Source organism: Sphaeramia orbicularis, chromosome 16 (assembly GCF_902148855.1).
Source record: "Sphaeramia orbicularis chromosome 16, fSphaOr1.1, whole genome shotgun sequence".
NCBI classification, from domain to species: domain Eukaryota; kingdom Metazoa; phylum Chordata; class Actinopteri; order Kurtiformes; family Apogonidae; genus Sphaeramia; species Sphaeramia orbicularis.
The window spans coordinates 36,722,156-36,748,585 of record NC_043972.1 but is presented as its reverse complement, the minus strand read 5'-3'; the positions used below and the strand labels follow the sequence as shown (position 1 = coordinate 36,748,585).

General features: G+C 38.2%; 2 protein-coding genes across 2 annotated transcripts; both read right to left on the bottom strand.

Moving 5' to 3' along the window:
- Positions 1-1,736: 1,736 nt before the first annotated feature.
- On the bottom strand, positions 1,737-17,621 carry gnl1 (guanine nucleotide binding protein-like 1). The gene is given in 18 exon segments (XM_030158371.1): positions 1,737-3,460; positions 3,463-3,521; positions 3,524-3,529; positions 3,617-3,757; positions 5,418-5,429; positions 5,432-5,480; positions 5,482-5,604; positions 5,886-5,924; positions 5,926-5,954; positions 5,957-6,064; positions 10,041-10,223; positions 10,359-10,457; positions 10,719-10,909; positions 11,730-11,803; positions 13,399-13,550; positions 13,671-13,807; positions 15,877-16,024; positions 17,335-17,621. Coding segments are annotated over 18 exon segments (1,821 nt in total). The 5' UTR covers positions 17,408-17,621; the 3' UTR covers positions 1,737-3,262.
- A 567-nt stretch (positions 17,622-18,188) lies between these two features.
- znf384b (zinc finger protein 384 b) lies at positions 18,189-25,966 on the bottom strand. The gene is given in 13 exon segments (XM_030158572.1): positions 18,189-19,523; positions 19,668-19,826; positions 19,958-20,036; positions 20,157-20,324; positions 21,410-21,634; positions 22,352-22,440; positions 22,518-22,669; positions 23,916-24,035; positions 24,307-24,337; positions 24,339-24,520; positions 24,523-24,535; positions 24,812-24,879; positions 25,789-25,966. Coding segments are annotated over 12 exon segments (1,680 nt in total). The 5' UTR covers positions 24,878-24,879; positions 25,789-25,966; the 3' UTR covers positions 18,189-19,127.
- Positions 25,967-26,430: the final 464 nt, after the last annotated feature.

The window sequence follows — 26,430 nt, the reverse complement described above, 5'->3', positions numbered from 1 at the left end:
TTGGCAGCTAAGACGTTTTACACACCAGAATGTAATTAACAGTTTGGAAATTTATGGTGTCATGCACCAGTAAATCTGGGGTCTTTGTCTGGCTGTAATTACTGCCATACAGGTTTGAGGGCCACAACATGGTTCAGGCTAAAGCTGGAGGAATCTAAGCAGCTCATGATGCTGTCTGACTCTAGTGAATCGGAAACAATTCCAGATGATTCCTCTTTTCCCCATCAAGTTTATCTAGTCAGCACATAGCGTCTAAGTAACATACAAGTTTGCATTGAATCCAAATTATGCAAAATAGGAGGGGGATTTCCACCCACTTCCATCCCGTAAATCATGATTATGACAGCTCTCTGTGGTTATTATCATCATTGCGTCTCTGCTCACTCATGAATGGTACCCAGTGGGTCACGATAAACATAATGAGATAATAGCTGCAGCCAGATTTACTCTGACAGGAGGACTGGATAGGCGTCAAGAGTGTGAATAATTTAACAAACAATGTCAATATAGTCATCTCATAATGACAATGTGATACAACAGAGCTCAAATGGGTTGTAAATCACCATAATATACCTAAAATTCTTAACAGATGACTATGGAAATAATTTTATTAGAGACTGGAGGAGGTGTTAATTTATTTCACATGGTTCTCAGTTAATACGTTTATTTGTCCAGTGGACAATGCTCTGAGCTGTTTTTTAGTCTGAGGCACACTCTTTTGCCCACACAGGTCCAGCTTTATTAAATGTAGTCATGTATAACATGAAATTTGGCTGTGCTTGGATAAACAAACAGTCAAAATGAAAGAAGGCTTGAAGCATATCCCACTGCAGAAAATGTATTCTCTTTTTCACTCCTGTGCATCTCTTAAATGACCAAATAAGTCTCATATAAAGCATTCACTATATGCCTTCATTCTATTAAAATGTTTGAATATTTTCTTCACTGTGATTTGCATTGGCATTAGAAAAGCCACGGATCATATCATATAATGCATCTGTTATTACACCTCCCACACAGGTTAATGTATGCTGGAATCCATCCCATAATGCACCAGGCAAAAAGAAAAGCTCCTGACAAGTTGCTGATCCAGTGCTAAAATACTGTCTATCCATATGCAGAACATTCAGCGTAACATTAGCTTATCATGCAGTTACAGCAGCCACATTTAGAAATACTTGAGTGGGAGCTGAGGCTCAAATAAGTTAAATCAGTTTTTAAACGATTTTGTTGGTGGGTGCTCCTAATTCTCTTCGTTCAATCAGCTTCAGATATTGCCCATCTGGAACTTCACCAGTTAAGTAGTTTGGGAGGTTTTTAATTAGATTTGAGTGAAGTACATCTGATTTTTTAGTATGAGTAAATCTTATAGTAATTATGTGTTTTTAGTACCATGAACCGAAGTCCGCTACTTAATTACAAGACAGCTGTACCATAAACTATAAACATTTCTTTCTCAGTCTGTAGCATCCTGGCAGTAGATAAAGAATAATTAGTCTTACAAGGCACATGCAGACATTTCCAAACTGTCCACTTTGATCACAAACCTTGAAAGTTTGCAAAAACATTTAGACAACATCACACATCCCCTATATATATGGTCTAATTATCGGAATTAAATCTTGAGGGGTGTCATATTTACTGTCCCCTGATATTTAATTATACACATGCACTGCCTCATCTTGGTTAAAGACAGATACCATGAAGATGTGTTTAACACAGTACAAAACACCAAGATTGTTCAGAAGATTATTTATTGCAGAAAGCAGTCCAGTTCGCTCATTAGGCATACAAGGAATGAATGTGGAATGCAGCAAAAAGCCTGACACCACATCAAGCCTTCACACTCACTACACGCTCCAGTCAGTATTTCCCAAAAAACAAAATGTAAAACGTTAACACAACTGTGTGTGTTGTGTTTCTAAGAGCATGTTAGAGTTGTGTACATTGTACCAGTGGTAGGAACAACTGCATGTGGCTGCAGTGTGATGTATTACATGGTAACACAGCACTGTGCTGTAAAGCTCCCTCTATAAATACATGAAAAAGGGAACAGCATATGATAATACAGCACTCAGGATTGCAGCGGGGCCATCATACATCACAGACAAAAAGAGAGAGACTGGTCGAACAAAATAACAGTTTCATGAGTTTAAGAGAAAGTTTAAATAACACTGAGGAGGATCTGTATCAGGTTTATTAACAGCATCTGACACTGCAAACGTTAACATTATAGGTCCATACGACAACAGTAGAGTATAATGAGGTCGTAATGTTATATATACGTCATGCAGATGAAAGCAGAGATGGCCAGTTTCTCTCTTTGTGTGGTCACTGCAGTCTCAGTTGGATTAAACAACTGACACTGCCTTAGTGTACAAAGTTGATGAATGAGTGTAGCCAAATCCCACACCAAATGCTGTTTATCTACAACAGCACTGAAGGATAATGTTTGTAGTAGTTAAAACACTACAGGTTTAATTCCTGAAACAATTTGTCCAGCGATACAGGATTCAACACAACCCTCCTCCCTCCCTCCCTCTGACCAAAATGTCCTGCTGACTTTGTAGAACCACACCAAATGAAACATCACTCTGAGATGCAGTATAATCGAAATGAAAACAGAGCGGTCCAATTCGCCTCTAACACAGTCATAACGCTCGTAACTGAAAACTTTTATGGTCTAATATCTCCCATATCCCTTTCCACACCCCTTAACCAACTCTAACATATTGTGTTTTATGAAGAAGATTAAGAGTGATGCTCTTAAATCTCCGGCTGATCTGAGAGCCACATGGCTGCTCCAGTGAATGACATCATATCAACAGTGCATTTGGTTGTTTGAACATCCTTTCCTGAACTTTGGCATCTCAGCTGTGAGGTCACTTATTAATGCAGAGATTGAAAACCAGTCAGTAATTATTCCAGCAGAATGAGGGGAGTTGCTATGTCAGTTTCTGAGAACTACATGCAAACCCCCCCCCCCCAACAAAAAAAAAACAAAAAAGAAAACCAATCCAAACCAAACCCATTCCTAGAAGCAACACTAAAGAACAAGCAGAGCAGAGGCACAGCATGAATATACTCTGTATATTATAGGGCAAAAGGAAACAGAATGAACAGGTCATGTTAATGTACATAGATGGTAATGACATAAGGAGTGCTAATGCAAAAAAAATGAGAAGGAATGCAGGTTTAGGGGGAAAAAAAAGGAATGACAAGTGTGATGGGTTAGACAGGGAAAATTCAGCCTCCTCTGTTCTCACTCACACTCATTTTCCCGAAGGACATTATACATATTGACAGTGAAGCCAGAAGGTTTATCATCGTTCCTCCTTGGTTGTCCAAACCCCTCATCTTCATCATCCCCGTCCTCATCATCATCAGCATCCCGGTCTCTTTCTTCCTCTGGCTCGGTGCTAGACTCCCCGTCCTCCTCATCATCGCGTTCGCCGGTCCCTCCTCCTCCGTCGTCGTCCGTCCTTGTAGAACCATAATCTCAGGCAAATCCGGGTGGTTTCCCAGTGCTCTGCAGGTCATTAATTACCACACAATTAATGACACATATGATGGCCTTGATGCCATGTGAAAAACGTATGAACCTAAATATTTTTACCTCTCAGACAGCTGTATCCAGTTGGTCTGAGGCAGAGACACAGTCTGCCATCAATGGCCAGTCTAAGAAGGCTATTAGCTGCTCTGTAAACGTCATTCCGGGCTGCTTTTGCCGTCTTATAGCCTCTCCTCTCTGCCCAGGCTGAAAAGTGTAACAACATTGAAAAAAAAACAGTGAGCATTTTAACAACTGTTAATATATAAAACCAAAACAAACACATTCCTGAAAGCAACAGTGAAGAATGGAGACCAGAGGCACAGCATTAAAACACACAACATGTTTATGTATATGTTAATGTCCAGACACAAAGAAATCTTGGACTTTCAAGGAATTTTTTATTTTTCTTATTTAGCTTAACTCTTTAAAGTGCCAGACAGTTAAGGGGCTAATAGACCTTAAAAAGTGCCACATAATTTGGCCATTTTTCAGTAGTTTCGCGTCGTTTTTATAATATTTGAAGAATCCTGCAGGAAACCGCTCGGTAACATCCGACCGATTGCTGATTAGATTCAAAACGCACCGGATGTAGCCGATTCATTATTGATCGTAATTTGCATAATTTATTATAATAATAATAATAATAATAATAACAATCTTTATTTATATAGCACTTTTCATACATTAAAAACTGTAGCACAAAGTGCTTTACATATCAGTTTAAAAATCAGTACCCGCCCCCACCCACACCCACCCACTCACCCGCACACACACAACAGCACACACACACACACACACACGCACACACACACACACACACACACACACACATATACATGCAAACCCACAAGCTCACACATACTTAAGAAGACTGACTGAGCACGGGTAGACCAGAACAAAAATGTACAAGTAAAAGTAAAACATCAATTTAGGGGCGCTGTCTCAGGGAGCCATCCGCACCAGGATGCCGCCGCCAACCCCGGCGACCAGGCACCAGCACACAGCCCTGCTCCCAACTAGTGGGAGAGGGCCAACTGGAACCCCCACCCACCAGAAAGGAGCCGGACCCCAGTGAGAGAAGGCGCCACAGCCCCCGGAGTCCACAAGCCGCCCCCCGGCATGGAGGGCTCCCATCTGATGAAACACCGGAGAATAAGAAACATTAAAAAAGATATAAAAATATTATTCGGTAGTCGCGTGACTCAAATTCCCGTCTGCTTGGTCTCAAAAGGGGGCACAGAAAGACGTCATCGAAATGTGAGAAAGAAATGGGGGTGGATGGTTTGTTGTACACAAATATGGCGTGTTCTCCAAAGCCGATCTGATCGGCCCGTGGCACTTTACAAGTTGTTTTCGTAAAGCCGATTTAATCGGCCCATGGCACTGAAAGTGTTAAGCTATATATATTCATACGTTTCTGTTGAACTCTCCAATTCACTTTGGTCATGTCTGCATTCAAGGGTCTGTTACTTCTGTGTAAGCGATTGTGCTATGAATACCATAGCGCTGTGAACTGTAAAATCTTAAACACCATTTGTCTCTCATTTTTACTTTGAACTGTACTGCATAAACACAGTAACAGACACAGAACATCCTAGTTTACCTTGGTAATTACCTTAACACTTCTGCCTGCACAAACTGTTTGCAAACAATCAAATTATATGGAATCAACTTAATGATTTCTTCAGTAAATAGCTGTACAATAAGTGGATCATGTACACCAAGTATGTCATTACTATAAAATAATCCCAGACAGTGTGATGTAGGTTTCTAACAACTGTCTGTCTAACTTTCTAATTGCTGTACATTATCAGTTACAAAATTCTCTTAAGTTCAACAAGGTAAAAGCGTACTAAACACTTACCTTCACACACATCCAAGCAGTCCAGCTGAGCTCCTCAGAACCCTGATTACCCTGCTGAGGTTCGTTTTCCCTGTAAATTGGGATGTTTAAGTTTCAGCACTGACAGGAATGGAGTCCTCTCACAGAGATAACCAACCGAGCTGTAAGGCTCCTGCAGCTGGGAGACTGGATATATGCCCGCCAGAATCTAACAATGAAAAAAACAACAACAACAAAACCTGAATTAAAAATAAGAATCAAAAAAAAAAAAAAAAAAAAAAACACCTCAAAAAAATTCAGCACACACCACACTCAACTACTCTGGAACCCATCAGGAGCCTCACAAATGGGAACATATTAAATCAATAACTCATTTTCCCAGAAGTGTGTGGGTATGTGGCTCAACACAATCACATTTCTTTAGAGCACAAAATACAAAGTGAACTCAGAGGCACACCTGCCCTGAAGAGCGCCAAAATGAGTTTGTACCTGTAGCTGTTTCGTGACACGTGAGGGGAAAACCAGACCCAGGGCAGTCACACAGTTTGACTGTTGGGTGAGGTAGTAAGTCTGGAAGTATTTGGTGTGGCCTGGAGTTCGAGACACGCTCACCACTTTCCTCCCAACCAAACTGTTTATAACAGATGATTTACCAACATTTGGAAAACCTGAAAAACCCAAAAAAACAAGAGTTTGAGAAACAAGGCGTTAAAAGGCAATGTAATTTCTAAGGGCTGACTTTGGGTCAGGAAAAATAAATGAATCTAAAATTGAACAAACCCAAATGGAAAAAAAAAGTTGTGACAGTGTGGACAATGAAAACTGAAAAAGAAAGCAGCAATATAAAAATTTATTTGGACTTGAATTTCATTGTAGCCAGAATGAACACAATGTATTTCATGGTTTGTTTGGTCATTTTATAATCTTATAATATGCATCCATCTCTTGCATGTCACTTTAGAGGAAGGAATATCCAAATCCTTACCTGTGGTTCTTTGAAGAGTTCTGTTTTTAATCCTTTGTATAATTTTCTTACACATTTACTTTGTGCAGGAATGGATGTTTATACATGAAGTGAATTTGATCAGATAAAACATGACACATGTCGAGGTCATATTGACTACAATTAAATACAAGTAAATCTGCTTTCTTTTTTAAATTTTATTTTATTTACATTTTCATCATATCCCAACTATTTCTTATTCATGGCTGTATTTATCTGGCTCTGATGCAGCTGCCTTTCTCTGTTTGTAGTTACAACCTTGTCAACGTGAAAGCATCTACATTTCTACATCACAATCTGGTGTTGATAAATTGGGGCCACTAACTGAAATGTACGGTGGCCCAGAGGTGCAACAGGCCAAAAAATTATCCACTAGACGAAAAAAATTATCTACTACAAGAAAAAAAAGAGAACAGCCTAAAAAAATTATCCACGAGATGAAAAAAAATTATCTACTACAAGAAAAAAAAAAAAAGAGAAAAACAGCCCAAAAAAATTATCCACTATAAGGAAAAAAAAAAGAGAGAACAGCCTAAAAAAATTATCCACTAGACAAAAAAATTATCTACTGCAAGAAAAAGAGAACAGCCTAAAAAAAATTATCCACTATAAGAAAAAAAGAGAACAACCTAAAAAAAATTATCCACTAGATGAAAAAAAAATCCCTATAAGAAAGAAAAGAGACCAGCCAAAAAAATTATCCACTAAAAGAAAAAAAAAGAGAACAGGCAAAAAAAAATTATCTACTAGCCAAAAAATTATTCACTATAAGAAAAAAAAAAAAAAGAACAGGTGAAAAAATTATCTACTATGAGAAAAAAAAGAGAGCAGCCCAAAAAAAATATCCACTATAAGAAAAAAAAAAACATCATCCACCTTTTCAATTACGGGGGCGCTGTTTACCCCAAAGGTGCCTTGCTTTAAATTAAGGCCACCACAAAAAATAAAAGGATAGGCTGAAAAATTTTAAGGCTTTCGGCTAATGTGGCTAATGCTAAGGAAGTACCCCACTCGGAAGTGGAGGTCGTGGCGCTAAAAAATAAAGTTATTTTAAAATATAGATATTTACATTAATATAGTTTGCAAAGCAGTTAAATGATAAATACGGTTCCAGTGTCTGCTCAAGGTTAGGCATGGGCGTTAAAATGGGGGGTTAAGGTTAAGGTTGGGTATGGTTTGGGGTTAGTTTTCAGTGGTAAATGGCCCTTGTGTGCACTGTGTGAAGGTTCGTTGCTAAGCTAATGCTAACGCGAAAAGTTGACGGCAACTTTGTGAACTACCAGTGCGATAAACAATTGTGTGATTACGGTGTTGAATTGTTCAAACTGCCGTGACAATTCAATATCATTTTTGATGAATATTCGCTACAGAAATTCTAAAATTATTTTATTTGAGAGGAGCGAGATAGGAGCTTCCTGTGGAGCTCCACTATCATGCATCGCCCATTTGATGAGAGACAGCGAGTGACAGATTGGCGGCACTAGACAACTGGTGCCGTGGCACCTCGGCTGGTGCCGCGAGGTACCCGCTGTAACCAGACGGCTCGTGCCAGTTACCCCAGCACGGCACCGCGTACCATGGCTCGGTACCACAGTTCAGCTCGTTGCCAGGTGCCGAGGCACACATCTTTATCTCCACAAATGTCCTTCTTGATCTAGTGTTAGTGAAGACACTCCGTTGAGTTGAGGAGGAGAGGTCGTCCTGCAAACAAATGGGCAATGCCATGATAGTGGAGCTCCACAGGAAGCTCCTCTTCTCCTCCTCCTCAAAATAAAATAACACAGAAGTTGCCGTCAACTTTTCGCGTTAGCATTATCTTAGCAACGAACCTTCACACAGTGCACACAAGGGCCATTTACCACTGAAAACTAACCCCAACCATACCCTAACCTTAACCATTTAACGCCCATGCCTAACCTTAGCAGACACTGGAACCGTATTTTAATCATTTAACTGCTTTGCAAACTATGTTAATGTAAATATCTATATTTTAAAATAACGTTATTTTTAGCACACGACCTCCACTTCCGGTGGGGTACTTCCTTAGCATTAGCCACATTAGCCGAAAGCCGTAAAATTTTTAGCCTATACCTTTTATTTTTTGTGGTGGTCTTAATTTTAAAGCAAGGCACCTTTCGGGTAAACAGCGCCCCCGTAATTGAAAAGGTGGATGAGGTTTTTTTTTTCGTAGTAGTGGATATTTTTTTGGCTGCTCTCTTTTTTTCTCATAGTAGATAATTTTTTCACTTGTTCTTTTTTTTTTCTATAGTGAATCATTTTTTGGGCTAGCAGATAATTTTTTTGCCTGTTCTCTTTTTTTTCTTTAGTGGATAATTTTTTGGCTGGTCTCTTTTTTTTCTTATAGGGGATTTTTTTTTTCATCTAGTGGATAATTTATTTTAAGGCTGTTCTCCTTTTTTTTTTCTTACAGTGGATAATTTTTTTTGGGCTGTTCTCTTTTTTTTTCTTGTAGTAGATAATTTTTTTCATCTAGTGGATAATTTTTTAGGCTGTTCTCTTTTTTTCTTATAGTGGATAATTTTTTTTGGCTGGTCTCTTTTTTTGTTATAGGGGATTTTTTTCATCTAGTGGATAATTTATTTTAGGCTGTTCTCTTTTTTTTCTTACAGTGGATAATTTTTTTGGGGCTGTTCTCTTTTTTTTCTTGTAGTAGATAATTTTTTTCATCTAGTGGATAATTTTTTAGGCTGTTCTCTTTTTTTTTCTTATAGTGGGTAATTTTTTAGGCTGTTCTCTTTTTTTTCTTGAAGTAGATAATTTTTTTCATCTAGTGGATAATTTTTTTAGGCTGTTCTCTTTTTTTTTCTTGTAGTAGATAATTTTTTTCATCTAGTGGATAATTTTTTTAGGCTGTTCTCTTTTTTTTCTTATAGTGGATAATTTTTTTGGGCTGTTCTCTTTTTTTTCTTGTAGTAGATAATTTTTTTCATCTAGTGGATAATTTTTTTAGGCTGTTCTCTTTTTTTTTTTTCTTATACTGGATAATTTTTTTGGGCTGTTCTCTTTTTTTTCTTGTAGTAGATAATTTTTTTCATCTAGTGGATAATTTTTTAGGCTGTTCTCTTTTTTTTTCTTGTAGTAGATAATTTTTTTCATCTAGTGGATAATTTTTTGGCCTGTTGCACCTCTGGGCCACCGTAGAAATGCCTGAAATGTCAAATGTAGTATAAATTGAAATTGTATGGACTTATTTACTTCTACTGATTCTAAACTTCAGAGAGCGTCCTTGTTTATTTACTTATTACAATTTTCATTTCACCTTTAATAAATGTAAATGCTGCTGGGAGCTACCTGCGGATTTTGTTTTACGATAATGTTGGAAAGTTTCTTTTTAACAAAGCACAATCTTACACTAATTCCAAACAAATATGGTGCTGGGAGTTATTTAGACATTATTGATTTATTTAGGTAGTGATGGTAGAGATAGGTAGGGGTGAAAGACTGAATGGCAGGTTGCTGGAGCAAGAACTCATATTGTACGGGCTTATATGCAGTAGATATTGACACTAAAAACAACCTCTGGTAATGTCTACCGGCCACATAGAAAAGCAAGGTTTACACATTGTGATTTTTTCACATCAAATCAAGAGTCAACTAATCCAGCTACAACAAAGGTTTACCTATGCACCCCAGTGTAAGAACCCCATCTTTGTAGAGCTCCTGAGACATGCTGCTCATCTCCATAGCACTGTCACTTTGTTGCTCCATCAGCACAGACTCAGCTCCTTCATCTGGCCGCTCACCACCCAGTCGCTCGGCAACAGCATCTCTCTGAATTTTCTGCTCCCAACTAGAAAGGTCAACTACCAAAATAAAGGAAAAAAGAAGAGTCATCATGATCAACACCTATGCATATGTGGAAATGGTAATGTGCCCCTGCTGGAAATGATAAATGTCTGCGGCTTTTTAATGAAGTTCAAGAGTAAACAGATGTCTACCTTTCCCAGCTGTGATGTCTTGACAGGCCTTTAGGATTTCTAACGGACCTCCAGCATGGCTCCAGTCTGCCTTTCTCCTCATCCTCTTCTTCTGGAGCACTGAGGGACACCAGACAGACAGACAGACAGACAGACAGAAAAACAGACAGACAGACAGAAAAACAGACAGATTATTCTTAGTGAAATAAGAGCTGCAGACAGACACACACACAGCAGGTTATTCTGGTGATATTATGTTGCAATCAGGTTCACTGAGTGTCGGGTTTATTTTGATTTGTATATTTATCTGATGTCATCTGTTATGTATATCTGTCAGACTTCTTCTTGTGTAACCCTGCCTTTAAATTTCCTTGTCCTCACCTGTGCTGTAGGGCTGTCCTGGGTGTGAGGTGAAGCAGACTATTTGCAGATGGGGGAACTGGGAAGTCAGGTAGTGTTTCCAGGCAATCACTAGTGGGGCAGGACACAGGTCGGCTTTGTTCAATACCAGGACCACCTGCTTCTGCAGATCTCCTGTGATGTAGTGATACAAGGCCGGAGGGAACTGCAGCCACCTGGGTTTACATGAGGGCCACTTATTCATTCAAAACAGAGTTAATTACAGCCTCTGAGAAATAAATCGCTACATCATATCATTATTAATAGGACAAGAACAAGTTTAGCTGATCTTAACTTTACATTAACACTGGAAACTCTAAATAGAGGCAGTTGAATCACTTCACACAAGATATCTTGCATGGTATTAAAAACAAAACTAAGTATGGCAGAAGCTCACTCCTCCTAATTAAAACTTCATTTCAACTTTATTCTGATCATGAGCAGCAATTAGATTAGATTGTCATCATTACAACCCTTAACTTTCCACTACTTCACTTCAGCAACAACAGTACCCTTACTATATCTCCACTTTGGATTAAAGATTCTTGAACACATACTTCCTCAAATGTACAACTTATGAATGGCTGCTAAACTCAACCACAAATCCGAGGTCAAATTCTTTACAAAAAATTTTCCATTTTACACACAAATTAAAGCACGAAACAGAGTAAAAGATTGGATGATTTTCTACAATCGGCCACATGTATTATTTGTTTAACCTGCAAACATTTTATCTCATCTTGACACTTCCAGGATAACTAAAATATGAGTGCCTGTAAAAAATAAGGCTGGCTATGCTGTAAATAATAATTTAGATTGCCATCTATGCAATGAAAACAACAAACAAACAAGTAAATATTATATTCCAATAAATAATAGCTAAATAATCCAATGAATAATCTCAACCATGTCAGGGTTTCGGGAGGATCTTGACTGTGTCTCCATCTAGTGGCTTGATCAAAGCTGCAAATTTCTTTCTCTACAACGTCACTCACCGGATGCCTGATATCCACAATGAGCAGGATGACATCTGACATCTCTAACACTCTCCATAACTGCCTCCATGTCTGAAAGAAAGGGGGAAAATGAGCAAATGAATGGGAAGTACAGTAGACAAAGTTTATACTGAAAATTAAAGACCACATGGAGCATAAACAGATTCTGGAGCTCTGTTCTTGCTCAAAATGGTGTTAAATGGTGACAGGTAAGGTTTTGTACGACTACATTTAGATTATACTTATCATTACCTTAGAAAATTGTTCAACTGTAACAACCTGAAGTTCATATCCATCCCAACATACAAAATAACCTGCTTATTTGTGTTATTTTTTGGCAAACTTTTTCTGCTCAGCTCCCCTCTAAAAGCTATCATCTCTAGATTACAGAGAGTCACTTATTACACCACCAGCTGCTCAAGCTCTGCTTCTGCAGTAATGTGTGTTCTGAGCTCATCCTACGCTTTGAAATTAAATGATCTGCAGGGTGTTTGATTTTGAGAATACTGTTACCATTTTTGCACCCTTAAAAGTGTGCAATAACACAGCAGGTAATATATGAAGTTGCTTAGTCCTGAGTAGAAAATAAAAGACAATTCCACCAGTACATGATTCAATTCTTATAGATCCCAACATGAGCCAACTTTGCCTAAATAAATTATTCATAAGGTACTGTTTCATGAGATTTATGGCTGCTTTACAGGTTCAACACTTAAGTCTTCTGAGGTGAAGAATGTCACAGTAACGCTGCTACGTAGCGCTCAGTTTATCTGCAACTCATTATCTGTTGTCAAGATTTATTGGCCTTTAGACAGTAGCTTCAGAGTGGCAACATTTTAATTTCTTTTGCTTAAAACCAGATTGTCACATGATCAAATCGGCCTGGTACTGATGTGCAGGTTGACCCACAACCCCCTGATCAGGCCAATTTGAATAAACTTTGGCTGGCTTGGGTGGACTGGATGAAAAAGTGATGAAGTCAAATTGCTGGTTATAATTAATGTGAAACATGATTACATAATCATATATCCACCAATTTATGCCCTCTCTCTGTTCTCTCAAAGATAAATGCACACCCAAATGTGGAGGTGCTCTTATCATCTTGTTGTCAACAATTGGCATTACCTAGCTATGAAGTAACCTACATCTGTCATATGTTTCTCTGCACCCAGACAACATGTTAAACCTTGAAGGGATAACTGTTATGAGAATCGTCTTTGCTCCATGTTGGCTCACACAGCGCAGTGCATTCCGGCAACAGCACCCATCCAGTGTGCAAACTTCCAGCTCAGCTGGTTATGTATTTGAAACATGTTGAAACAGGTTCAATCCTGAACCTGTGGACTCAATTCTTTTTTTTCTCCACCTTGCAATCAAATACTAGGTTACAAATAGACAGTAGAAATCTTCACGTCACCTGCTATTTTGTTAAAATTCATGGTCTGGATTTTGGAAAAATCGACATGTTTATTTAGTAGCTTATAGTAGAATGGAATAAAGGTAAAATACATATATTCAGGGTGGATGATTAATGTAAATACTTTCAGTTTGGGCATTGTGGATTGGATGAATGCAAGTAATAAAAAATCCCCTACATATGCATTGCTACTGTTCAATGTCTCCATGATCTTCTTTTTTTTTGGCTGTGTCTGTTAAAAGTTACTTACCTCCAGATTGTGCTCAAAGTGGCTGAGAGATCCAGGAGGGTTTCTGGAGTGCAGGTCATCCAGGTACTCTCTGTATGACTTTTCCTCCTTCCTCAGCAGGCTTTCCCGTGTCATCTCATAATTCCAGGACGGCCGTCGTGGGAAACCAAGACCTGTGAGTGAATAATCAAGTTTGGGCATATCAAGCACTGACCCACTCCATTAACCTACTCTGCTTGTCTGGTTGGCTTATTTTGAGACTTTCATGAGGAAAGTATTAAAAACCACCAGACCTTTTTCTGATGGATAGATGTCATTGATGTCAATTTCCAGTTCTTTATCTGATACAGGCTGCAGCACCTTCTCCCGTGCCATCTTCTTCCTCTTCTCCACCTCCTCTTTACTCTCCTTCTCAAAGTGTAGTCGAAACCTGAAAAGAGGACGAAGGCAAAGACTTGTTTAACTGTTTACCATGTTTTGTTAAGCAGGACGTAGATCTTAGGACTTAGATTTAAACAACATTCATTTTACAGGATCAACATAGTTTAAGTTAATACCAGGGTTTTACATACATGAGCAGAAGGGATACTTTTGTTAATCCATTATATAAAAATTGAACAGTAATATTGTTCTAGTATTTATATTCCTTGACCTGGACCACTCCAAATACTCAACAATGGCAACAAAAACAGCTAATGCCTAGCACTAACTTTCAAGCATCAATGAAAAATAAAAGTGATTTGCTAATACACAATTAAAATTATTCTCAAGAGCCAAAAAAAGGCTTTAACAAAAAAGCACATCTCACCACAAATGTGTACTGCTGCTGCAAATACATTATAGTGGGATTTTATTTACTATACCAATATGGCTTTCCTTTTAAGTTACTATGTTTGGCACACTAATGTTGTTGCATAATGTACACACCGTGTTCCTGCATGTTTTCTACAGTTAAATTTAAAGCACATATTACTTTCATCACAATTTTTGTTTTTTTTTTTTTTTAATTTGTAAAACCCCAGTGGATAGCCTAATATCACTAATCTTTCCGTGCTTACGCACCTGAACCACTTCCCTGACGGTGACAATTTCCAAGATGACTCCATCATAAACACGCTCCACTTGTTTACATAACAAACTGAAATGTCACTTGGGCCTTTTCTGAAATTTTGTCGCAAAGTGCAAAATGGGAATGGGAATTCCACGCAGCAGCAATTTTGCTCTCTCTTCGTGAGTGCTGAACTCAAATGTTGCCTTTACCTTCATCCACCAACTATACTCATTCTTTAAAACAACCCTGGTGGACTGTATTTTACATTGTAGCGCATCTGGCTCATTTTCTTGCCAAAAAGGCCTGAGTGATGGTTTTGGTGTTGTTTATATAAACAGCAGACTGTGTTTAGTGATGGAGTCATCTTCGAAGTTTTCCACCCTGAGGGAAGTGATTCAGAAGCATAAGCACAGAAAGACTAACGGATTAGTGATAATTGGGCTATCACTCAGGTTTAAAAATTTGAAAAAAAAAAAAAAAAAAAAAAAAAGTGGTGAAAGTCATACGCAGCTTTAAGTCTTTTTAAGACTGCTTAGAACAGAATTTAATGATTTAAAGAATAGAATTAAATGTCCATTTCACACTCATACTGGCAAAAATTCATGACTCCTAGAATTTAGGGAAAAGTATTTATTTACTCCAATGCCTTGATTCCCACCATTCTGAGTCATTTCTCACCAGAGGATGCAAAGTTTCCAATAACTGGTTCCTAATTTCAATATAAATAATCAGGTTAGAATGGGTGGAATTGAGTAGACTAAAGTTACTTTCTTTGCAGCATGGACATTTTGCTGACACATTCAAATACAATACAGTGAACAAGTTTATGGCAACATAACTTAAGACCTACCATAACAAATTGTATACATTTTAAAGACTTTTTAAGGTATTAAATGCTGATTTGTAAATTCAAGACTTTTAAGACTTTTTAAGACCCCAGGGGAACCTTGGTACACAAAAATGTAGAAAACTGGAGAAACACTAGACCTCCTCAATGTTAGAATTGCAGACATACCATTCGCATGACATCCATAAGAAAAGAAAGAAAATATGCTGTGACATTTAATCAAAGAGCAAGCATTTAAAAATTACGTCTTACAGCTACACCTTGTTTAATTTACTCTTTGGTGTCTTTGTCTAAATTGGCAGGTTTGCTTGATTTATTGAATTTCATTAGAAACAAAAAAATCTTGAGGTCTCCAAAGAGTTTTACAGACCTTTGAACTATTTAAAATTGATTTCATCACTTTTGTAGGCCTGGACAACGTGTATTTAAAAGGTCATGGCTTTTTGAATTTCTTATGAGTATGGGAACCTGTGACATTTTAGGTTAATATGATATAACATTAAAATATATGTCCTTATATAGGCAGATATCAAAAATGTTCTACAGAACCACTGACAATTACATTTTAAATCAAGTTTAAATAAGAACCCCTATAACTCACCTGTTGGGGTCATATCTACCTTCTCTGCTGAAGGGCTGCTGATTTATTCTTCTGACATCAGTGGTCTCACTGTCTGATGTATCTGACTGGCGTTCTCCTCCTCGTTCCACACTAGCATTGCGGCTGCTTGGCCCAGAGCCAGTGTCACCTGAAGGCAGACGCAAAGGTCAGGGGTAAGAGTCTCACACAATAATATATTACCTTGTGTAATACTGAGACAGGAAAGCATGCAACAAAATCCCCAGCCGGACATAAACCAGGGACAGTGAGGCTAATGAACTTAAACACAGAGTCAAGTAAGGTGCCTCACGCGCACAGTGATTAAACAACAGAATTCTATTTTTAAGCAAAAATGTCAGAATTGATTAAAATCTGATAATCATCTTAAGTACCTCACCATGTATTGTTTAACTTTTTCTGCTTGCAGATCTAGTTCACAAAAAACTGTTTCCCAAGACAGCAATATCAGTTCACTAAGAGGAGACGAATGGATTGAATTTTCTGACTGAATGACACAAGGTATGTTCTGTAACAGGTGTTCAGAAACATGCTCTCGTTATGCCTAGGGTATGGTACAAGAATAAAGATGACAATTACACTCATTTATGTGAACTAAATATATAAATATAATTATAAATGTATTAGTTTCTTTCAGAAACCTGATGGCAATTCAACATTTCTATAAAGTACAACCTCAGCCTGTCCAATAATAATAAATACAGATTTGTTAGCATACTATGCTCTCCAGAGTTTAAGCGATTAAAAATGTTGAATTTGGGGCAGAATAAATGCAATTACTTTGAACAGACTTATCATTAAACAAAATAAAAATATTTTTTCTAGTCTAGTGGTATATCATATCCTGATTTTTTTAGGCCTGTAAAACAATGACTTTAACAGTTGTTCTAACTTTGCTGGCAATTACACTACTAATTATCTCTCACACAAACAAGAATTAAATACAATGAATGAATGAAATGATGACAACAATGTACAAGTTTTTAGAACTGTCCATCAAGCACATGGAAACCTAAGAGCCAACATGTCTTAGGAGTTGTATTAAAATCTAAAGTTGACAGTACATTATCACTGTCAGTATCTCTTTCTTAAACAATAAATTAATTTTGTTTGGAGCAGGAGCAACACAGACATGCATATTTTCATTGATCTGTCAAAACACGGTGCTGGCTGCTGTACTATTTTGCAGTCTTTAAGTTCAAATCCAAGTTATACCATACAGCTTTTATTATGGTATCTAATGAGTAACCTTGTGTCATGTCTTAAAAAACTAAATAAGAGGTTAAAGACAGTTTCTGAATATCCTGTTTAACACTTAGCAGGCCTCCACAGACTCAGACAAGCGATAGATTTGCAGCGAAAGCACGTTCAGTTAGCGGAGACACACGGTTTGCTAACTGCTAATGCTAGCATGGCAAGGCTAACGGTAAATGTAGTTACCTCTCTTTCTCTCCCGTTTGACTTGTAGCTGTTTCTTCTTCTGTTTGTTGCTAAATGGTTTTTTCCGAGGCATACTTTAAATCAAAAGTATTAAATGAAGCTAGGGACTGTGTGTTACTACCTAGCTTGTCACACAGCTTTCTTATTGACGTTATTTACATAGATGAAGTTTCTCGACTCCTACACTTTTCAGTGACGCCATATCCACTGCAGACTGCAGAGAATGGTGGACGAAACCAACTCTAAGTGTTAATTTGCTCACTGAGTGTAATGTTTTTCACCCTGTTCAGACACCCTTACTTAAAATGATCTTTATACTGAGAATATTTCCCCAATACAACCACGATCATGGGCATACGGACAGAAAAGGTTGGCTGAATTCATAGTAGACCCCTTTTGTGTAATGGTACAGTCCACTTTTGTAAACACCTCAAATAAATGCATGGCACATTCCAGCAGAGCAGACTTGCCCACCGAATAATACACCTATGCACATTTAATGTCAGTATTAAATAGACATTAAGTATCACGTTGCTTAAAATTAACGATGTATGTCCTTTTACATTCCTCTTATTTATCTCGGAGTCTTCAGACACGGCTCAATTTCTCAGTAAAACATTACAAATATTTAAACACAATAAATTTATATGAGGCCTTACATTGGCCAACTGATCAGTTTTGATGAGCAGTTAAAAAAATGCATGACCTTCCAGAAAATATAATTTGTATTCATATTAAACAGCAAAATATTTGAGATTAACCAGATTGATCAAGAATGGGGAAAAGGGTTTGTGCCACAATACATACCATGAAGGAAATAATCCATTTGCATTTGGATTTACAGAGACAAAAACAGGATTTCAGAGGGTTTATTTCATCATAAGCAAAAATGTGTCAGTATGTCTATAAAGAAGTATTATAAACATTGATATCGTGGAAGTATAATAGCAAGAACACATTTGAATAACATTACTTTTAGGACATACACGCATAACAGTATACTAGGATTACATGAAACGTGAAGTGGCTCATCACTTCCCTCAAGGTGAAGGCCTGCAGTTGGGTCTAAATATGTTTTATGGATTATCACATCCTTTAAACACTCACTCTTACTTAATAAATTGGTAGTATGTATCTGTAATATACTTGATTGATATTTTTTCCTCTCCTAAAAAGGAAATAACCTCTATGTCCCTTTTAAGTTTTAAAAATTAACTGTGGGCATGTTTTCTACAGCATAGCAGAGGTAATAACACTGATGTAAAAACTGACAAACAAAAGTCCATGTGAAAGTATTAAAATTTACCTTCACAGTTAACAGCCGGTTTCATTCAACAGAGAGAGACCGTAAATTGTTACGGCCAAAGTTGGATTTGTTGGGAAGAGCAAGAGGTGATAAAAGGAAAAAAAAAAAAAAAAAAAAAAAAAAAACAATAAAAAGAAGCACCGTCTCTTCCTATCATAAAACCATCACTGTGATGGACTGAAACACACTTTATTGCAGCCTTTACATGCACTTGCTACTCGGACAGAACAGCTAGGCAAAAGGAAAATAAGTCAAATAATGTAGCAAGCTGACAAACTAAGAAAATAAAACAATTATTCAGCATACTGTGTCATCGAATTGTTCATCCTGTCTGCCTTAAAATCATCATCCAGGCACAGTCACATGTTAAAAAGGTCTTGTATCATCTTAGTATTGCTTCTATTCTTCAAACCTCAATCCTCCAGTTCTTGTTTTCTTCAATTCATTCTAACTTTCGCCCCTCCCATACTTGCTTGTTCCTCCACCTCTAAGAGTTGAGATGCTCCACTTGGATTGTGGATGTTGACACAGTGAGGCACATGTCTTTGTGGGATGTAATGTCAGGTACACTGACAGGTTTGTACTGGATGTCACTTGCAGACACAGTTTTATACTGGTGCAGGTCAAATGGACAAGGCATGGTTTCTGTTTGGGAGTAGCTGCCCTGGTTCTGTCCCTGCTGGCCTCCACCGGCTCCTCCGCTTCCCGCTCCCCCAGGTCGGCTTGAGCCGCCATCTGCGCTCTCTCCTCGGTTCTGAGTTCCAGCCTGGCCTTGGGCCTGGCTTTGGTTCTGGTTCTGTTGGGCTGGCTGTGCTGTCACAACTGCCGGTGCAGTCAACTGGTCTGGGTTGTGTTTCTCCATGTGTTTCACCAGATAGGTCTCCTGAGATGAGGGGAGGATAGGTAGAGGGGAAACAGTGGACATATGACTACACGGTGTAAAGTAGCTGCCAGGTGTCTGATGCCAGTGAGGCGATTCAAACTGTTTCATGTAGAAATGCTCTTCAGAAATGGACATTTGTCTTACTGAGGTGTAACTGCGGTTGCAGAGACCACATGAGTAGATCCTGGCGTGTTTGACTGTGTGTGTGGACATGTGCACCTCCAAGCTTGCTGCATCTATGTATCCTTTATTACAGTTGGGGCACTTGTAGGGTTTGTCTTTGTTGTGTTGACGCCGGTGGGACTGAAAAAAATGGTTATTGGAAAGAAAAATGCCAAAAAAAGTTTCACATTACAGTGAAGTGTTGTAACAAAACAGATTGCAACAAAAACACAACATGCAGTATTTGAAGAGAGAATTTCATTCTTTCACACCTGTAAATTTGAGAGTTGTGTGAAGGACTTCTCACAGCCTGGGTGGGTACACTTATACGGCCGATCTCCAGTGTGAATCCTAAATAAAAACCACAAGAAAGAGGTATGTAAAGCACTCCTATCACTTTCATGGTGATCTAAGCTGACCACAGAATGACACACGGGCAGCTGAGAAACCCAAGCCCAGCGGTTCACTTACCTGTTGTGCTGCTGAAGGTGACTGAGCTGTCTGAAGCACTTTTGGCAGTAGGAGCAGGAGTAAGGTTTCACTCCAGTGTGGATACGGACATGTTGGGCCAGGTAGCTGGAGTTGGCAAATGACTTGGTACAATGAGGACATTTGTGGGGCTTGGACTCTGTGTGGTTGCTGTTTAGGAGGAGACAGGAGAGAGAAAGAGAAAGGGAGAGGAGAAAGAAGGCAGATGGAGAAAACAGCATGATACTGTGCTTAACAAAAACAGCGAATGGCTTCATTTCTCATCCGTCACAGAGGCATTTAAGACATGTGAATGGACACTTTGGACAGAAAAAAAATTTCAATATAATTCCTCAGCATTTACACTTAGTATTACTTCTCAAAGCACAAAAATTATATCCAACATAACTAAGAGTAAGACTTTTTTACACTAATTTACTTAGATGCATCTTGTAGCTGTATTAAACTATTATTACAATATATTTGATTTAATTTAATATTTTAAAAAGCAAAAAAAATAACATCAAAACTCCAAAAATGATTTGAGGACAGGCAGGCAAAAAGCAACAGGATGGATATAACTAGCGCAGACAGAATGTAAGCACAGAATGGCAGCAAAGGATTACTAGTGTATACAATCATTCAATGGAGAGAGCAAAGAGAAGCATTAATAATGATGTATACCAAACAATAAAACAATGGATTAAATGGAAACACATAATGAGACTAATTCTGCATATTGACAACAATTTTAACATTAAATGTTAAATGTGTTTTGTGTGTGTTTGTGGAAGAAGCGCTTGCAGAAGAAAAGACAGAACATGTAGGCAGAGGTAAACATGTATGGATTAGTAAGGCAAGGAGAAGTATGATGCAGAACACAGGGTGGGCAAGAAGCAAGAATTATGCACACACTGACAAATATAAAAATACACTCATATTGCATTGCATCAACACAAGAGAGCACCATGCATTTCAAATGGCCATTTGGATTTTTATGAATTATGGAAAATCTTTTCACAACTCAAAAAGTGCACTCTGAATTTTAATTCACTAAAAAGGTCACTTCTTGATGAAAATGGTCAGCAGCATGCGAGCCAACATCTAAATGGCAGCGTAATATGCATCTGCACACCACTCCAATCTCTTTTCCAAGAGGAAGAAGACAGGAGCCGGGCTTCTAAAAGGGACCTGGCAGGAGGTTAAGATGACAGGGAATATGGTATGGGGTTTGGTAACAGGGGGGTCTGCAGTACCGTGTGTGCTGCTGTAAATGACTGAGCTGCCTGAAAGATTTCTGGCAGTAGGAGCAGGTGTAAGGCTTGGCCCCGCTGTGGATGCGGATGTGCTGGGCCAGGTAGCTGGAGTTGGCGAATGACTTGGCGCAGTGAGGACACTTGTGAGGTTTGGCCTCTGTGTGCGACTTGGAGTGGATCTGCATGTCAGACTTACTGAAGAAGGTCGCCGCACACATCCGGCACCTACAGGCGGAGAGACACAGAGATGGGAGGGCGGGATGGAAAGAACAAGAAGGAAGAGAAGGGACACACATACACAGAGATGCACCAAAAAGGAGAAGATATGGAAAGAGGGTACAAAAGAGGAAGGAGACAGAAAACAAAGAAAAATATACTCAAAAAGAAAAAATTAATAGAAAACAGAAATTAATGATGATGGGAGTGGGAAAAAAATCAAACGTTTAAGATGGATAAACAAAGGGAAAAATGTCAAGGGTGAAATCAGTGAAGTGGAAAGGTAGGTAGAGTAAGAAGTAATAGAGCAGGGCACAAGTGTACCTGATAGATTAAAACTCAAAGAGCATGCTATATAAAGACAAAGAGGACAGCAGAGGACAGGCAGCTGAGTTTGTCTAGTGTGTGCAGAGGCAAAGAGGGTGTCTATGAAGCACACATCACACTCGGCTCCGATGTATTTGTTTGTCAAATACATGAAAACAAGGAATCGTCCGTCAGCCAAAAAGCAGGCATGTTCTGCCATAACATGCAGTGGAGCGTGTTTACAGATGGTGTCTAAGTGTATGTGTCAGTTGCCTATATTCAACAACGCCTAAAGCATCTAAAAGCTGAACATCTCTATGTTGAGTCTGACACAGAGGCACAGGTGTGGCTGCAATCCACAGGTCAAGCAAGAAGAAATGAAGATGCACAGTAAGTGTTGCTTATTTTTGGCCAGGATACCTGTAGGTCTTAGTAGTGTCTTTCGGTCCATGGTCTTCCTCTTCATTGGATAAGTCATATGGGTCTCCGGTGTGATGCAAAGACGTCACCTAAGAATCATTAATTCATAGTTATTTCACTGCATACTTACTTTGTCACATGCTTTTTGGTGTTTGTTTTTTCTTACCTGGCCTCCAGCTGATAAATGAGCCAGGATAAGTGTTTCATTTCCTGGTCCACACACAGGACCAACCCTGGGTAGCATTGTCTTCTTCTTTCTGCCTCGTTTGGAGGGGGCTGGCATCACAACCACATGGGATGTCCCGTCATCTTTTTTTTCTACAACAGGAGAGACAGTGGCAGATTATTTTTATATCATAATACTGAAAGGTCTCAGAGCATCTGTGTGTGTGTGTGTGTCTGTACAGTTCTGAGAAATTGAGATGTTTTTAAGTGGCCAATATAGTACCTACATTTGAGGAATACTCCTATCTCCACATTAAATATCTTGGCAAATTGACAGGACCAATATTTTGGGAGATATTAGTAGTTTTAGAATACAATGGCTTAGCAATCACGTTGCTCAGTTGACCGGAATTGCAGTACCATGCTGCATGACAGGAAATTTACAAACTTCAGTCCCTAGATATTGGTATTAATATGACCCATGGTTCCCTACAGGTCAATGCGCTAGTGTAACATAATGTTGCATTATCTGTCCTGTATCGGTCTGTAGTAATGACATAAACCTGTATGTCTGGTTTTAAAATGTGTTTATTATTCTTGGCTTAAATACTAAACTACTTCTACAAAACACTTTTTTAAACCAATGTGCTTCTTCAAAGAAAATCAAGCTAAATTTTGATCAAACTCTTGAGATGATTGTACATTTCCTGCAGAAATTTAAATTAAGTGATCTACGACAGCATCCTGTTTTATGGGGCAGAAGAAAAAGTCATTAAACTGTCTGGAAACAAGTTATTCACGGCTCTTTCTCAGATGCTGTTGCTTTACACTTTCTGAGATCAATTTTCACTTTGGGAAGAATTGCACAGTGAGTTTATAACACATAGATGCCATTAAGACAAAACTGAACAAAATCTATTGTTTTTTTTTTATTATCTCTACAAGCCTGGGTGGAGTGAAATAGATACTGAGGGAAAAAAAAAACCCAGACGTCTGATTGCGTTCCAAATTGCTATAACAATATTAGTTTCTGCAGTGTGTTTTCTGTTTATTATTTTTGACTCCGGATAAAAAAAAATTATTTAGTTCTGTTGATTTTTTTTTTCTGGCACCAATACGATATCTACATGAGCAAAATATATTTACACTCATAAAACCCAACAATTATCTTTGTGAACATCTTAATATAATTGGTGCGCTGCAATCACTGAGTCATTTTAATAATAATTTTAAGCAGGACAATAGATATAGTTTGTAAAACCCCTGGAGCTAAATCTGTGATTGACTTGACGACACTGGATAGATTACATTTAATAACATTGTTTTGACAGTGTTTCAGATTGTGAACTTCTTAGAGCCCTATAACAGTAGTAAAGTGTGGCATGTCTGTGTGTTTTACCTGTATTAGGAGCATGGAGGGGTGACACAATCATGGTTGTTGCTGGGTGACCAGAAACAAACGACTGAGAAGAGGTGGGGGAGACTAACGTGCCCTGAGGAGTTGTGATGACCAGACCAGCTGCACCAGAATGACAAGCAGATAGAAAGAGAAAAATAAACAAATTCACACTAATGTTGTGGACTGTGCAGTTTGGTGGACAGCTGGAGAGTAAACATGATGCTCCAATCAGATTCCAAATCATTAGTATTGCCAACATGTTATACTATAGCTAAAAGAGTCTGTGGTAGCAATTCTAAATCTACCTTGTGACTCTGATGTTTCACTGAAAATTCAACTTTAAAGAGGGAAAAATACGGAGGCTTTTCCACGCAGAGGCAGGTGTACGTACCTGCTGTCATGATGCCTGTGGAGGGGACGGGCCAGCACCGTGATGTTCTGGGTGCTGTGCGGCGGGTGGAGGTGTGACGTACTCCCAGCCTGGCCTCCTCCATCTGTCTTGGCCCCAGGCGTGGGGATGGTGAGTCCAGCTGTTGGGTAGTGTGATGCAGAGGAAGGCGGGAAAGAAGCATTCTTTTCCTGTTGCTCTTTCACTTTATTCAAGACATGGCATTCTCAATCTACAAGTACAGAGGACAGCAGTCATTTAATTCCGTTTCAGAATTTTTGCTGAAAATTATATAATTAGGGGTTGATAATAGCGAATTTTATATTATACATATTATAAGGACCCCCAACTACTCAAAAATTGAGATCTTGTCAAATAATTTCTTGTATTTTAGAGAAAAAGTATGCCGAATGAGTGCTTACAATTAATTACAAAAGGAGCTTTAATGTCACATGACCCATGAAAAAAAATTAATAAATAAAAAATTCAAGGTCCTGGTGAGTCTTACCTGTCCTGGCACAGTAGGAACAGGGGACCAAAAATACGATGAATTAAAATGAGAATCTTCCATCATTTCTGCAATGACACAAAAAGAGCAGCAATGAATGTCTGTTTGAAACAAACCAGTATTACGTGTGATTCATGATAAAAAAATAAAAATAAAAAAAATAACGTACAAATAATTATAATATACACCCAATATTGTACAATGCCATTTCATGCAGTTGTTTGTATCTTAAATATTATTTGAGGCCAGCAACCTTGGATTAATGTAGTGTCTTAATGCTCAGATAAAATAGAAATACAGAAGTGTAGTGATTTATAAATAAATTATAAACGTGTGACAAAGTCTATAAGAGAGACAGGATGGAAAAGGAAATAAAGATCATGCTTTCAGTTTCGAAAACAAAATAAGTTGTGGGCGTCTAATGTTAGGATTAACAAAATGTATTCAGTTATGCAACATCTGACCTAGGACACTCTTAAGGGATGATAGCATATTTATGTATTATAATAAGGATTTATTTTGTGATTTGTGTTAACAGCAAATCTAAAAAAACTTCGGTTAACGTTGCGGCTATTTTTAACACGCCACGTCAAGATAAATTAACCATTAACCACAAAATGTCGCTTATTTTCACGAAATGTCAAAAATCAGGAATATGTATGTATGTATATGTTCACAATAAGCACAGCGCAAAGATCGACCCCATTTCGGCTCCTTGCGTCTTGTAATTAGTGAGGCCTGAGGTCGTGTAAACACACAGCTATCAGGCAGCGCAATGCACGGAAAAATAACAACCAAAGCAATACGAAAAAAAAAAAAAAAACACACGAAAGATTAAAAAAACTGAAGCGAAGAAAAAAACGAATAGACCGTCCTCGCAGACTTGCCGGCTGTGGAGACTGGCTAAGAGGCGGCAGCAGAGTCCATGCATATCTACCAAAAATACTACCGACTGCATGGAGAACAGTGGCGTTTACCGGACCGAGACTCCGTAATACCTCCCCGGAACTCCTAAGGACAGGGAAACTGTGGGCACCGCTTCCAAAATCTGTGTCCAAATCCCGCAAAGCGCTGAAGTTTTTTTTCCCACTCTTCCTTTTTTTTTTTTTTTTTTTTTTTTTTAGATTTTTTTTTTTTCCCCCTCCGGTGAAGCAGCTGCCTCGTCTGAGCTCCACTTCCTCCGGATAAGGTCGTCAGACAAAAGGAGCGTGTCTGCATATGTCACTTCCGGTCACAGAGGCGGCACTTAATTTAAAAATGTCTAACTGTACTTTTACTTATTGGATCTTCATTTTTATTCTCTTCAATACATATATATATATATATATATATATATATATATATATATATATATATATATATATATATATATATATATATATATGTTTAAATTATTCATTCTTGTAGTGTTTTTGTCTTATTAGTTTATGGTTATGACTTGGAATGTCTGATGGTTTGTATATTCCTGTTATATTCTATTTTTTGCATGTTCTATTGTTGAATAATAAATACATTGTTGAATGAAAATACTACTACTACTACTACTACTACTACTACTACTACTACTACTACTACTAGTAATAATAATAATAACAATTTTAAAATGTCAGAAATGAAAA